General features: G+C 37.0%; 1 protein-coding gene across 1 annotated transcript in view; it reads left to right on the plus strand.

The window, feature by feature from the left end:
* Window positions 1-584: 584 nt before the first annotated feature.
* The window catches only part of vdrb (vitamin D receptor b), a 25,169-nt gene continuing 9,484 nt past the window's right edge, over window positions 585-16,269 (plus strand). The window contains exons 1-6 of the mRNA XM_016467192.1: window positions 585-1,295; window positions 10,229-10,373; window positions 10,516-10,646; window positions 11,569-11,753; window positions 13,383-13,482; window positions 14,781-14,967. Coding sequence (XP_016322678.1) covers window positions 10,231-10,373; window positions 10,516-10,646; window positions 11,569-11,753; window positions 13,383-13,482; window positions 14,781-14,967 — 746 coding nt within the window. The 5' untranslated portion in view covers window positions 585-1,295; window positions 10,229-10,230. The remainder of the gene's footprint in view (window positions 1,296-10,228; window positions 10,374-10,515; window positions 10,647-11,568; window positions 11,754-13,382; window positions 13,483-14,780; window positions 14,968-16,269) is intronic.

Below are 16,269 nucleotides of genomic sequence, written 5' to 3' on the forward strand. Positions count from 1 at the left end.
CCCAAGTAAAACATGAACTCATCTCTTTACAAACCCAAATATTATATATAAAAAAAAAGACTGGCCTTCACAGACGGCTGAACATTTCCATGACTTATTGCGGTAACTGTAGAGACCAGAAATCGCCTACTGCTATTAGGTTAAGTAGGTTATTGGCTGGGCCATAAATTGTTTTGTGTTGAATTTATGTTTTTCTTAAAGGAACAGTAAAATGCAAAAGTAAATTTCATTAATTTCATATCTCTCATCATTTATGCACCCTTTCCGACCCCTGTGTGAGGGAATGTTAGGGAATAGCCTTGCCTCTTTCTTTTTTTAAAATACAATGAAAATGAAAAGTGCACAGGCTATCATTCTTTTGTGTTCCAGAGAAGAAAGAAAGTCATACATGCTTGCAACAACAGGATGAGTAAATGAAGCGTTTCTTCAATGCAGAATGAAGAGCCTGACACACATTTCTCCCCGTTTATACACGAATATAATGCTCGACCTCATGCGGACAAACTGTTTACTTCTTTGGTGCCTCTGACGTCACGACACACCCCTCGCGCGCGAGTGAGTATGAGTGTGCGCGCGCAGCGCAGCAGCTCGCCTGTGAATGCAGTGGGGTTCGTGTGAGTGAGTGTGTCTTGCTTGTGGAATGTGGGAGTTGTCCCCACGCGCTTTACGAACAACTGACCTGTCCAAACAGTGCGCGCGTGGCAGAGGATGTCACACCAACCAAAACAGCAGACGCACGCTCACAGCACAGTCTTTGATCCGTTATTGGAGGAAAATCCGCTGTACAGGGTAGAGTCGGGGCGGGGCGTAATTACACGGAGTCCCATCTAGTTAGGGTCAAGTACAACATTTTTACAGTCCTAACCAGCGTGGGTTCAAAGTTTGTTTTGTGCCCGGAAACTGCGAATTTCCCACAGGGCGCGGAGGAAGTGCGTTCAGAATCGACCGATATTTTTTGGTCGTATTCTTTTGTCTTTCGTTAATCCACAGACTCGCGATTAAATCTGCACGGGATGGATTGCAAAACTGCAATAGCCAGCGTGATTTGTTAGTATCTCGTCGACTAGCTCCTCCAGAGGCTCGACCGCGAGTTACGGGGCTGCCGCGCGGCTGGACGCGGAGCGAGGCGACCCTCTGCGGGGCTGCGCTGCCGAGGCGGTGGGCGTGTTTTCTCGGCGTGCTAGCATGTGAGCTGGCGCCAAGTTCTCGGCGTGAAGAAAACAAGATTTACAAGTTACGGGCTGGAGCGAAGCAGCAAAAGTCACATCTCTCTTGTTCGGAAAAGTTGCACGCAGGTACGAAGCGAGCAGTGTACTCTAACGCACACTATTATCAAAGTGAACCTTGTGCGCACACTAATGCAATTCAAAACAAAAGCTGCTAGTCTGCTAATGTTAGGTAACCTACTCAAGTGACTGTTTTTTTTTTAACCTGGCACATGAGATCCAGAGAGAGTGCTCGTGTGGTAGATGCTGAGCTAAAACGCGTTTGTCACTTTAATACCTGTTTATTTATTCGTTGTGTGTCTTTGATGCATCTGTCTCGTTGCACTGGTTGAATGTAATTTAAACACCGACCTTGGCAAGTTACACAAACTTTGCATGCCTCCGAGTACAGCTAGTTCTGAAGGATGACTTAAAGCAGCATATTCGTGCTAATTAAGCATTAAGTTAATTATATTCAAAGCAATGTAAAAGCGTGTAATGGTATTGAGTTTGATAGTATAGCTGCGTATCGGCTCATCTGTTGCGGTAATTTCCAACTGCGACATCATCCAGCCACAGCGACAATATTGAGCTGACTTCTCTATCCAAACACTGTAATATCAGAGATGTACTGAACCAATTCATAATAAAACGTACAGTACGAGTGATTCAGATCGGATACGTGTTTTTTATGTATGTGTTGTGTTTGCGGTAATACTTTATAACAGGTTTCTTTGATAATATGACCAAACATTGTGGAATTACATGTTTAATCGATCATTAGTTAATATACATTACAATAGTTACAATGTAATTAAACTTTCATAAATATATTTTCACATATGTGTATATGTAAATATACATAAAGACATTATCTATTATGCATTTGCTTATTTGTCTGTAATTTTTCATTGTAAGTGAGAAATATTGTTTCATTTAAACAAATTTTTAAATTTGTTTTCTTGTACTTGTTAATCTTCTGCTGTTGTGATAATAAACGTTATCGTCCTTATTACCCTATGGTCTGAGCAAAATGTTCATATTAAGTGTTTTACCTGATGGGGGCCTATATCTGTTTTCTAAAACCTGATGATGAAAGTAAAACTTTATAAATGTTTTATTAAAAACCTAGTAAACTGTAATACCCTCCTATATCAGGTAAATTGAACCTTATCAGTATTGTTTAACATAATGCCCTTGTGGGTCATATAGGAGAGAGAGCGTGTGACTGACATGAAAGCCCATTGTGCTGTTGGTATGTTGAAAATCTGTTGTAGTTTGCATAGTTTGTTTAACGTCGGTTGAACTGGGCTAGGACTTTTTTCCACCGTTCCTAATGGACAACTAGTTAGGGCATGTCAGACAAAGCATGGTCAGAAGTGAATGGTTGGTCATATTAATTCTCTTATTTTCTAGTTGTTTAGGTTGATGTTGGGTGGTAGACCTTTAAAATCAATGTAATGGTTACCCTTGTCCCACGTTGGAATGGCTAATAGGTTTGCAATGCCTAGGACTAGTTGTATCAGATAATGTGTTTGTGTGGCTGTAATGCAATTGGTAGAAGTGGTTGTTTTGGGAACGATGCTCTATTGTGCAAATTCAGGGTTGCGATTTTCTAATTTGAGTGGAAATAGTATGAGATAGCCAACCATGTAACAAGATTAGACGTGATACCCTGGAAAGATTTCAAAACCCACTTTCCCTTTTACGTCTTTTGTATGTACACTACTGTTCGAAAGTTTGGGGTCAGTCCTTTTTTTTTTTTAAAGAAACAAATACTTTATTAAGCAAGACTGCATTAAATTAACCAAAAGAGACAGTAAAGACATTTTCTAATTTTACAAAATATATTTATTTTAAATAAATACTGTTCTTTTGAACTTTCTATTCATCAAGTAATCCTGATTTTTTTTTTTTTTCACAAAAAGATTAAGCTTAAACATTGATAATGTGTTTCATGATCTCCAATCATGTGACACTGAAGACTGGAGTAATGGCTGCTGAAAATTCAGCTTTGCCACCACAGGAATAAATTATATTTTAAAATATATTAAAATGGAAAACAGTTCTTTTAAATTGTTATACCTTTCACATTATTACTGTTTTTCCTGTATTTTTTGCTCAAATAAATTCAGCCTTGATGAGAATAAGAGGCTTCTTTCAAAAACATTAATAAATCGTACAAACTTTTGAACTAATGTATACATACACACGCAACATATATGCACACATTTCTATTTTTTCCCCTATTTCTCTTCATTTTTGTTATTTGTTTGTCTTATCAGTGCAGGATAAATGACTGAAAAGACGTAGATTTGTTTTCTGCTGCGCTCCCGTATGGACGGCAATAGCAAAATCTATATCGTCCTATAATGGATGTTTACATGTTCAGTATAGTCCAGAATACCCATGCACCTGTATAATACGTTCTTAAACGTGATTGATTCTGAGTCTGTGTCATGCTGGACTTCCCTTGTACACGTCTGCCTTTATGTAGGTTGTACTGATGATATGTTCCTTTTGTTTAAAGGAACTGGATTGTGATGTTTAGGTTGTTATTGTGGTGGTGCTCATTTCAGAGGCTGGAATGTGTGTGCCTGTGTGTAGTTTCTGTAACTCTAGGCAGAAGCTGTGAGGCCTTGACTGTAGCCCTGTAGAGAGGCCCATTGAAGGGGAAGTTGGCTCTGTATGTGTGTGTATGCGTGTGTGTGCATGCAGACCACTGGGATTGGACACAGGGTAGAAAGACCCCCTGTACGGAAAGAGGGAAAAGGGAGGAAGGAGGAGTCATTTACACTTTTCTGGTCATGTGTGTGTTCTTGCCCCATGTTTTGCATGGACAGAGTGAGTGGTCGCGTTACGGCAAGGGTAACCAAAGACGAATACGTAAAAATGGCTATTCACAGCTGAGAAAGATTTCTCAATAGTAAACAGCCTAAATTTGACTTCAGGCCATTTTGTAATGTAACTTGTACAGTGTTGGCCTGATGTTTGTTTATTTACTGTGGCTAATGTTTTACAATGCTATCTTTGTCTTTGCATCTGATTTAAATAATATTTGTTTGCTTATGGTGAATTTAACAGTTCAGAAATAATTGATGTTCAGTGTGAGGAGGTTTTTCAGCATGATGGAATGATAAATGATTAATGTATGTCTTTGTATGGCGTATCTTCGGCTACTGTGGATTGGTACTATTTGCTCAGTGCTTGACATTGCTATATATGGCTTCACTAAACCTGCATGGACTGAGAGTCAAATAGACTGAAATAACACAGAATATGTATGATCTTTTTTTATTTCTTTCCATAGCATTGATTTCTATAAGATCCTATAGTTACTTTGCGTAGTACCGCAGTATATAAGGGATAATATACAGTCAGCTTAGGTGATCAGGAAGTGGAGGGATCTTGTGTCACCCTAATTACATACTTACCAAGTAAATAGGCTACATAAATTATACTTATAAAGTTTAGTGGTCATTACACAAAAATAACTGACAGCAGAGTGCAATGATTGGCCAATCAGAAGTAGATATTGCTGAGGCTAATTTTAAGTTCTTCGTCACAAGGTTTTTTGTATACATCTGTCTCAAGATTTCGAGATGCACATTTGTCAATTATTTTACAAGTTTACTAATATACACTGTTAGAAAAAATTTTACTCTAAAAGCTAAAGCTACATCTTTGTACCTTATTTACCCCAAAATGGTACATATTAGGACCTTAAAAGTACATATTAGTACCTAAAGTGTACATTAGGGCTGTCAAAAAATTATTCGAAATTAAAGGGGTCATATGATGCGATTTCAAGTTTTCCTTTCTCTTTGGAGTGTTACAAGCTGATTGTGCATAGATAAGATCCCTGAAGTTGCAAAGACTAAAGTCTCAAAACCAAAGAGATATTCTTTATCAAAGTTAAGACTCTGCCACACCCCCCTAAAACGGCTCGTTCTAAGACGCCCCCACATATCTAGGTCACTATGTGTGAATATTTGCGTAATGCCGCCCAAATGTGCATGCAAAGAAAGAAGGCTACATATGTAGAACTTTTTAGCTTTATACTTTTTTTCTGAAACTGTATAAGTAATGCAAAATAAATAAATATAAATTCTGAGAGTAAAGTAAAATAAAAGTAGAGATGTTGCTGCAGTCTCCACTGTAATAAAAGGATGGTTCACCCAAAAATGAAAATGATGTGATCATTTACTCATCTTGTGTCTTGTGTTGTTCCAATCTGTGTGACTTTCTTTTCTTCAGTGGAACATAAAAGAAGATATAATTCTGAAGAATGTTGGTAACCAAACAGTTTTGGTTACCGTTGATTTCCATAGTATGGACAAAAATATACACACATTTCTCAAAATATTATCTTGTGTGTTCCACAGAAGTAAGTCATACATGATGACTGAATTTTCATTTTTGTGTGAACTGTCTCTTTAAGTTGTGTTTACGTTGAAGGGATTTTTGTCCTTTGAGGATGTGATGTTGGCCTACATGGATTGAATTTGTGCTTCTCCTCAGGATTACCACATTTCATAGGGTTAAATCTAAACCAGCTTGATTTTAACGCATATATCGGCTGTTCCGTCTCCTGAGGGGTATGTTAATGTAAATGCTGCCTGTGGTTAAACATCTAGCATAAACAATGACTTATACATTCACGTAACGTGTATATGTTTTTACCCTGTTCAAATGGAAATCTCTGAAAGAATCCGACAGAAAAATGACTTTACCATGTCCTCATAGAGTGTTGCTTGGCACGAGTTTTAGTTTGTATTTGTGTGGTGTACTTGTGGAATTGTGTGTGTGTGTGTGTGTGAGAGAGAGAGACTTTGTGTGTGTGAGTGTGTGGCAGTGTTATAATCTGGCACTGTGTTTCCAGTAGGGTTCATGTGAGGACAAGAGCAGTTTCTGTCTTCTGGACCCGAACTGACCCAACTGGCTCTGCGCATTACACATACACACATATTTCCTTGGGATGTGTGTGTGTGGAGGAAATGTGTAGGACAGTTTGTCTCGAAGTCTCTGTCTGTTTTTATGTTTTTTATGGGCCTGCTGATCGTTATGCCATTATAGCCGTCAAAGCCAGTTTGCCGTGTCGCTCCAAGTGCAAGAACATTTCTACAGGGCTTTAGTATGTATGTGTTTTCCACATGGTCTCCATGCCAGGCCTGGCATTCCTGCCGTGTGAGTCTGTCTCTGTCTGTTGTCATAGCTAATGGAGGTTTATGAAACCCTGACAGCATCTCTGTCCTGTCCTGCACACAGGCGCCCCTCAGCCTCAGCTTCAAGGGCTGGGGCGCTTTTCTCTGTGTTTACTTACATTTATGACCTAACTATGCCTAAATGTCACACTAGTTGACACACTAGCATTATGCAGCTTCTAGAAGTATTTATTGCAAAGGAACCATAGCTACGCATGTCGATTGAAGTATCACCATAGCTACATGTTATAGAGTTATTATATAACATGAGCACTGTATGTTACACAATAACCACTGGTAATATGGTATGGAATATGCTAATCTGTGGTTATCAACAATGACTTTGCTCTCTGAATTTGTTTTCGAAGATGAGGTCAAAGTCAATTCTCACCATATTTTCAAACCGTTTTCAATTTCGATTAAAAGATAACGATCGTGCATGTTTCTTCGAAGGCGATCTTCTCCACTTTAGTCATGTGGTACCTCATGTACTTTTATATGATAAACAGGCCATTGCACTCACATCCAGGTCATTCTGCTGAAGAGGGACAGTCTTTCTCGTACACCTTGTCCTACATACTTGTTAGTGCTATGTGATGCTTCAGTCAGTTCAATCATTAACTCTGAACTACCTTAAAGGGCATCACGATCGTACATATAGTGAGGTCGCAGTCAAAGTGTCAGTCATGCCGTCTTCACATGTCCGGATCTAAAATATCCCAGGTGTTCTCAGATTACCTAGATGCTATGTGGCATCAGATGAAACATTAACCTGACCGGCAAATTAAGACACATTTAACATTTTCTGAAAGTCTCTTATCTCCTGCATGCTATGTGTGCGTTGATAACAAGAGCCATATACTGAAGTAAGTGCGAATAGTGGAGATGTGATGTGCACAGTCCAAATTCTCAATGTGCACACACCGTTAATGATTTTGGAGACTTGTGAAAGCAAGGACTAAATTTACCCAACAATTGCTTTTAGAATGAGTGGTTTTAGTCTTTAAACATTATATTATTAGCAGGAAAATAGTCATATTAAATCGATCAGTTCTTCTAACCTTCAGTCTTTTTGTTAAATCAATGTATTGGACTTTAAATGTTAAGTTCATTTTAGATTACTGAGTGTAATACGGAGCATTGCTCATAATATTAGTTGATGAGGACTATATTGTATAGCCAGGCTAATCACTCATAGCTACAGCTCACTTCACTAAGTCTGCTTTATTATTTAAAAGATTTTTTTTTCCCACAGGCTGTTGAGAAATTAGGTACAATCCAGAATAATGAAACACAATTACTTTTTCCTGCACTTGAGTGCACTGAATGTGAATGCTTGTGTAAGCATGTATGAAGTTAAAATAACCTAAAAGTATATGAATTGCATTATTTTATTTGAAAAAAGTACCAGTCTGTTCTGTTTTATATTTTCTTATGCAATGACAGATGCATTTAAACAGTTTGTTTGTGCCAATACTTGAAAGTTCACATTCATTTTATTAAAACACTTTTTGTAATCGTTTATTTAATAATTTTAAAGGGGTCATAGGACGCTACATGCACTTTTACAAGTTGTTTGAACTGAAATGTGTGTTGGCAGTGTGTGTACACAACCACCCTATAATGATAAAAATCCACCCAGTGTTTTTTTTTATTAATCTGGTTAAATGTTTTCCCCTTTCACAAATCGAGCCGATCTCAGATGTCTGTCTGTGTGACGTCACACAGACAGGCCCCACATTTATTATTATGACTTACGTCCGTCCTCCTTTCTGAATCTGTCTGGAATGGATATTGACAAGCAAAAACAATCATTATCATTACTGGATATGCCAAGAAAAATAACAACGTCCATCTGCAGGTTACCTTCAAAAATATGCACATAAGTAGTGCCATGTTTGTGGCTGACTGCCAACTAAATCTTCACAAACTGGGATTGCAAATGTTTCACACATTTTGAATAGATGAATAAATGAACAGTCCAGTTTAGATAAATGCATCATTATGTGCTGAAGTGTTTTGAAATAGTTTTATTAGTGTGAGTTTTCTGTGTGCGTTAGAGTAATTTGAGAACTTTCTCTTGAAGAGGCCATGTCGTGTGTGTGTGTGTGTAGAACTGAACTAGTATTTAAGTAGGTAAACTTGCCATATATGAAGCTTTTAGCATATTTTCCAGCCGAAATATTCTGTTTATAGCGAAGAGCTCTCAAAAAGGCATTTTTTTACCTCAAAGTAGGAATTTCCTCATAACTTACTGAGTGAAAACTGTGACATCACCCTCTACGCCGAAGTATGTTTATTTGGTTTGCGCTGTTCCTGTTTGTATACACCGAGTCGTGATGTCCTTGCGACCTTTCACATAGATCTCCACTTTATTGCTGATCCCATGTATTACGACAGTGATAAGTTTGAAGAGTTAATCGCGTGCTGTTATCGTACACACATTTATTGTGACAATGTTCTTATCACCTGATGCTTTTTAGCTGTTTGAGTTGGTGTGTCACTTTGACCTCTGACTCATTTCAGCATAGCTGCTGTTCCTCATGGGTTGTTCAGTGGGTCTGTAATGATTTTATGTTTATGTGTTTGCTGACCTTGTTCTTTTTATTTTATATTTGTTTAAAAAAACTGATGGAGAGATTGAAGCTGACATCTGTTTGTTTTCATTTGCACAGTCTCCTACAACCACTCTAATCCTCCTGCCCTTCCTCAATGGTGTAGCACTGATAGCTAATTAATTCCCCTCTATCTCGTACGCTCTTTATCAATGCGCATACATTAGTGATGCTTATATAACGAACTCTGTTTTTTCCCCCATTCAGTTTGTGATACTGGCCTCATGGCTTTAATCAGAATGATTTATTGTTCTATTAAAGGATTGTTAATTATTCAACACTTGCTAAAGAATGTCAGTTATGATTTGTGGTTTTGTTATGCTGTCAGTCTGTGCTGAAGAAAGAGGACATTTCCTTTTGTTTCTGTCTTTTTTCTGCCTTACATAAACTACCGGTCAAAAGTTTATAATAATTAAAATCTTGTCATGTTTATGAAAGAAGTCTCTTATGCTCAGCAAGGCTGCATGTATTTAATCAAAATTCAGTCAAAATGTTAATATTCTAAAATATTACAATTTAAAATATCTGTTTTATATTTTAATGTGTTTAAAATGTAATTTATTCCTTTGATTATTAATTTTGCAATTTTTAGCAGCCATTACCACAGTGTCACATGATCCTTCAGAAATCATTCTAATATTCTGATTTGATACTCTGTTTTATCAGTTATTATTGATGCTCAATTATTTTAATAATGGTTCTTATTATCAAGGTTGAAAACTTGTTTTGCTGGCCAAAATTTATGTGGAAAAAGTGACACTTGATATTTTTCAGGGTTCTTTGATGAATAAAAACCTTGAAAGAACAGCATTTATTTGAATAAGAAATCTTTTGTGACTTTTTAAAAAAATATTATTTAAAATGTATGTTTTTGTTTTAAATCTTCCTTATCCCAAACTTTTGAATGGTAGTGTATCACGTTTTCCACAGAATAATAAAAAGCAAGTTATGATATTTATCATTATCAACTCTTGTTTTGAGCACCAAATCTGCATATTAGAATGGTTTCAGAAGGATCATGCTACACTGAAGACTAGAGTAGCTTCAGTTTTGTCATCTCAGGAATAAATTAAATATATTTAATTAGAAGACAGTTCTTTTAAAATTGCAATAGTGCAATCTGTATTCTCCTTTCCATCATCCTCGTAAATGCACAACTCTGTATGTTTGACTGTTTCTCCTCCTCCTCCTCCGTCTCCTATAGTGATGGAGTCAGCCGTTAGTACATCCACTCAAGTGCCAGATGAGTTTGACCGTAATGTTCCACGGATCTGTGGTGTGTGTGGAGACAAAGCCACTGGCTTTCACTTTAATGCGATGACCTGCGAGGGCTGCAAAGGCTTCTTCAGGTACACACACCCTTTCTCTTATCCAATTTGGTATTCACACAGTTACACCGATGTTCATTAAGAAACACATTAACACATATTATCTGTAACCAGTGTGATACTGCCAGAGTATTTTTAGTGTTTTCGTGTGTGTGTTCATTAGGCGCAGTATGAAGCGGAAGGCCAGTTTTACCTGTCCTTTTAATGGAAGCTGCACCATCACTAAAGATAACCGTCGCCACTGCCAGGCCTGCAGACTCAAGCGTTGCCTGGATATTGGCATGATGAAAGAGTGTGAGTTACTAGCCAGCATGACACATCTCAGAACACTGATTACTGGGAGCCAAGATATACTTTGTTACATCACGTTTAATTATAGTTTAAATTTTATTTACCCTGCAGTGTCAAAAGCTTCCAAATGTCATTTTTGCGGTCTTGCAGGAATGCTATGCTGTTTGTTAGGTTGTTCCAAACAAAAGCAAGTAAGATGATCCGGTCACAAAAGGTCCCGAAAGGCTGTTAGAAAAGTAATACTTAGTATAAGGAAGTAGTTTGTGAGCACATGATCCTGAGTGGCAGCTCTTTGCGAATCATTTGGAAAGTGAAAGGTACTTCAGATTATGGATTTCACAATGATTGCTCTCGTGTTTGAAGAATCATCAGCGGAAAATATAGCTTGTATGTTATCACGTTGTTGTTTTTTTTTAATAAGCATTGCATGCAGAGTCATAAAACGGCAATATTTGATGCAAATGTTTTACTGACCCCAACAATCGTAATAGCAATAAACCTGAATATTGCTTTAACCCTAAAAATAAATAGTTTAATCATTTTTATATAGATAGTCTGAAAATTAATAATAGTAATCCTTAGATTAGTGGGGGAAATGGAAGAGAAATATCCAGATGATTTAGCTGTTTTAGAAAAAAGATATTGAGATAATGTGGTTCAATTTTTTCAAGTATTTCTACAAGTATAAATGGTCTGATGGAATTGTTCTCCCCCTTGTCAGTTTCTGTGAGACTGAATTAAATTAAAGCTATTGATTAAACTCTATTGAACGATACTAAAGTAAATTATAATGAATTATGGTCGTAATATAACACTGGAGAACAACATACAATATAAGTTTCTCATTTTTTAATCTGTATTTTACCTGTAATAAAATTATATTACATGAGCACAGTAATGATGCTCATCTGTCTTTTTCCTTCAGTTATACTGACGGATGAGGAAGTTCAGAGGAAAAAGGAGCTGATCCAGAGGAGAAAGGATGAGGAGGCGCAGAGGGAGGCGCAGAAGCCCCGGCTTTCAGAGGAGCAGCGCAGCATCATTGATACGCTCGTGGATGCACATCACAAAACCTATGACGATTCCTACTCTGACTTCTCACGCTTCAGAGTAAAATATTCATCTGATTTTTCTCCATTCTCTTCCTCTCTTCTGTATGCCATTCTCTTAGTTTCAGCCAGTTTTAACGTGCCCCTATTATGGATTTTTGAAAATTACCTTTCATGCAGTGTGTAACACAGCTCTAAGTGAATGAAAACATCCTGCAAAGTTTTAAATCTGAAAGTGCACCGTGTAAAGTTATTGTCTCTCAAAAGAAAGAGTTGACTCTGAATCTTTGAAACAAGTCATTTTTAAAACAAATCCCAAGCCGTTTCATGTTGACGTCAACATGAAACATTAGCATATTGCCCGCTCACTTGTTGGTCTTTTCGGGTTGGTCAGAATGAAAATGCAAATTCATTCTTTGCCACTAGGTGCTGCTTTTATAGCAAAATAAAATAGCTGTTTCCCCGGTAACACAGTGTACACAAAGCAGCACTGCGCTCACAAACGCTGCTTTATCAGGCATGATGAAATGAAAATGAGACCAATCGGACCAATCACTGCAGATTAGCGTCACGCAAAGGAGGGGTTTGGAAAAATGAATCGTTGAGCTAATCGTTTGGGAGTCATTGAGCAAGTAAGGTAAAAATAAATGCATATTATAAGACAATGAAAGTATTTTTTGACCTTGAATGCATGTCAGCCTGTTGTTGGGGACTCCCAAAACCAAAAAATTTACTTTCATTACCCATAATAGGGACACTTTTAAATGTTCTTGTACAGTGAGCCTAATGAGCTTTTGGGCACTTCAGTGACACATAATGTTGCCTGCATTCAGTTTTAAACCAAGAGGCATCTGTAAATAAATGATTCTAGAGCTTTTCTCAGAACTAACAGTTCTCAACCAACTGGTGTGAAAATTATTTTAAGTGATCACTACACTACTGTTCAAATGTTTGGGTTTGGATTTTTGTCTTTTAAAAAATGGTTTGAAAGAAGTCTCAAAAGCTCACCAAGGCTGTATTTATTTGATTAGAAATACAGTAAGAACAGTAATATTGTGACAATATTATTACAATTTAAAATTACTGATTAATATTTTAATATATTTAATATATAAAATGTAATTTATTCATATGATGTCTAAGATAAATTTTCAGCAGCCATTACTTCAGTCTTCAGTGTCGCATGGTCCTTCAGAAAGAATTTCCAAGAATTTCACTCACCAAGGCACATGTGCTGTGGTGATGTGACAATAAAAGTGACTTTGACTTTGAAATCATTCTAAAATGCTGATTTGGTGATCATGAAACATTTCTTATTATTATCAATGTTGAAAACAGTTTTGTGGAAACCATGATACAATTTTTCAAGAATTCTTTGATGAATAGGAAGTTCAAAAGAACAGCATTTTCCACTTTTGATGAATCACAGTATTGATTTCCTTCAAAATAAAAAAAACATTGTACTAATCCCTGTGAAATCTTTTGAACGGAGGTGTATATATGATATTACAAATGTTTGCTATATATCAAGTAAATCCTGTTGTTTTGATAATTCGTTATATAATGCAGAGACATTCCTACATTTTTAATTTTTCAAATACTTTTTGGGTCCACTTTTTCTGTCTTTCTTAGGCATACTTTGCAAATTTTTTCAGTGTGTTCATAGGTTTATGTGTGTTTTGTGTTGCAGCCTCCAGTTCGAGAGGGTCCAGTTACACGCAGTGCCAGCCGAGCCGCATCTCTTCATTCACTATCAGATGCCTCCTCAGACTCCTTCAGCCATTCTCCAGGTGACACACACACGTGTATACATGCTGAACTAATGCACACAAACACTCGTTTGTGCATAAATCACCTGTAAGGTTTCTTCTGAGAAATGTTTTTCAGCCCAGTGTGAGGCGCGGACAGGCGTGTGTGTTAGGGGGTTGTGTGTCTTAAATGCACAGCAGGCTCCGTCCATCTCACCATGCTTGACGTCACAGGAGAGCCTCTCTAATGACAAACAGACTATTCACATGCGTCCACACACGCGCGCGTACACACACACACACATGCACATGCACACACACATATGGCTCATCCTGGAAGCAGAAAGTTGTTTTTGTAACTTTAAATATGACATGTATTATAAACTCTGTACTAGGGGTGGGTGGTATGACCATAATCTTACAGCACACACTATGAGTATTTTTCTGGATTTTTAAAATAAATTTGATTAAAAAACAGATTAATTTTCTGACTGCTGCTTATTTAATTAATCTTGAAAAGTGTTGATTACAGCATTACATTAATGTCTACTCGCTTTGTATGAAAATGTATTGTTTTGCAGTTGTTCTAATATCTTGACATTGTTTGCTTTTTAGGCAAAGTGTAAATAAGAGATTTATTCTGCTATGTTGACAGCTTTGTTTATTGTTATGAAGGTGTTTGCAGAGTGCAGAACACAGTACGCTGACAGTCAGTGAGGTTGTGTTGAGCTGCGGGCTCAACCAGTCACATGTACCGGTGTAAACATGCACAGTAATTCTAGTGCAAGCTGTAGTTAGCATTTATTTAAAATTTGAAATGAAGAAAAATCCAAATAAATTCAGTTACAATATCAAGAAAAATAATCAACAACATTGATTTCCCCCATAATTGCGCAGTCATAATACATGATAGCAAATTTAATGTACACAAAATTGCTGAAATTAACTCTTTTTTTTTTTTTTGCCACAATATTTTCTTACAATTCACAAAAATATTAAAAACAAGTTATTTGTTGTCTGGCTGTATAATATAAGGCTGTTGGCAGATTTTGAAACAGACACAAGGAGGAGATAAAGCTTCTGTTAAAGTGGACACAGTTATCGGCCAGTGTCTCAAAAATATTGTCTCTTTTTTTCTGAGCCATTGATTCAGATTTTTACTTGCCTTACCAGCATTTTCACTTGCCCACCACAAAAATAATAATAAATTTCATTCAATGCAAAGAACTGCAGTAAAATCAAAGAATTATCACTTTTGTTGGCATCTGTTTGGATTTCGGAAGCATTCATCTGTTTTGTTCTTACTTTCTCTTTCTCTCCCTCTCTTTTTACATCTGTAGAGTCTGGAGATCGTAAGATGAATCTGAGCAGTTTGTTGATGATGTATCAGGAGCAGGGTTTGAGCTCCAGTCCAGACTCAAAGGAGGATGAGGGCACTAGTCTTTCCATGCTTCCTCACCTGGCTGACCTGGTTTCCTACAGCATTCAGAAGGTCATCGGCTTTGCCAAGACGATTCCTGGATTCAGGTAAAATTTTGTGCGTGCGTGCGTGAGTGAGTGAGTGTGTGCGCGTGCGTGCGTGCGTGCATGAGTGCGTGCGTGTGTGCGTGTCTGCGTGTGTGCGTGTCTGCGTGTGTGCGTGCGTGTGTGTGTGTGTGTGTGTGTGTGTGTGGAACAACATGTAAAACTACCAAATTTAGTTTAATCGCAACGTTTAATCGCAACATGTAGTCATAGCAGTTAATAGTGTTCACCATCTGTTTTATTACGTGTAATTTGTAACTAACTGCATGATTCGTACTGTAAATTTCTGCCATAGTCACCACTAATAACCTATTCCTAAATGTAATGTAGAAACTTAATATTTTCTGTAAAGCTGCTTTGCAATGATTGGTATCGTGAAAAGCACTATACAAATAAACTTGAATTGAATTGTGTGTCAGGCAAAATTTAAGAACTTTCTTTTTTTTTAATTCATAAATTAATTTTATTTGGAATGTCTAGTGAAAGGAATTTAAAGAAATTCAACAGCCACCAGAAGGAATTTGGTTTTGCAACAAAACTGAAGAAATTTTACAGCACAAAAACAGCAGCAGAAATGTCACAATTTATTTTGATTAATACGTGTAGTGTTTTGAATTTTGCCGTTTTGAATTTTACTGTAAAACACAAGAAAATATGTACCAGTTTTCAAAAACTCTATAAAAACAATATTTTATATAGTCGATAACTTGAGTAAATTAGAGCATTCCGGAAAATTATATACATATGCTCCGTTCAGCTGAATGGAGCACAACCACGATGTAAGTGTATGCATTAGAAACGAAGTCTTAAAATAATAATTCACCCAAAAATTAACATTTGCTGTTAATTTACTTACCATCAGGCCATCCAAGATGTAGGTGACTTTTTTTTCTTCAGTAGAACAGTAAAGAAGATTTTTTTAGCTGAAACCATGGTCCTTGGTGATTCATAAAATGCAAGTCAGTGGCTACCGTTGATTAAGACTAGGCTTTTTTTCCACTTTATATGCTTTAGACAAGTAAAATATCTGTTGCACTTCATTATTGGGTGCTTTAAAGGGGTGGTTCACTGTTTTTTTTCTAGGCTTGATTGTGTTTATGGGGTGCAGTCTAACATGTTAATGCTTCATTTAAAAAAAAAAAAAAAAAGATTTTTATTTATTTATTTATTTATTTATTTTTACATAATTTACCTTTATTCCACACCGCTCTGTCCCTTCTCTGAGAAATGCGCTGATTATTTCCTGCTTTTATGAAGCCCCGCCCTCAGAAATAGGCGATGGGCTCTGATTGGTTAGCTAGCCCA

Source organism: Sinocyclocheilus anshuiensis, unplaced genomic scaffold (assembly GCF_001515605.1).
Source record: "Sinocyclocheilus anshuiensis isolate Anshui unplaced genomic scaffold, SAMN03320099.WGS_v1.1 scaffold44, whole genome shotgun sequence".
In the NCBI taxonomy this organism is placed as follows: Eukaryota; Metazoa; Chordata; class Actinopteri; order Cypriniformes; family Cyprinidae; genus Sinocyclocheilus; species Sinocyclocheilus anshuiensis.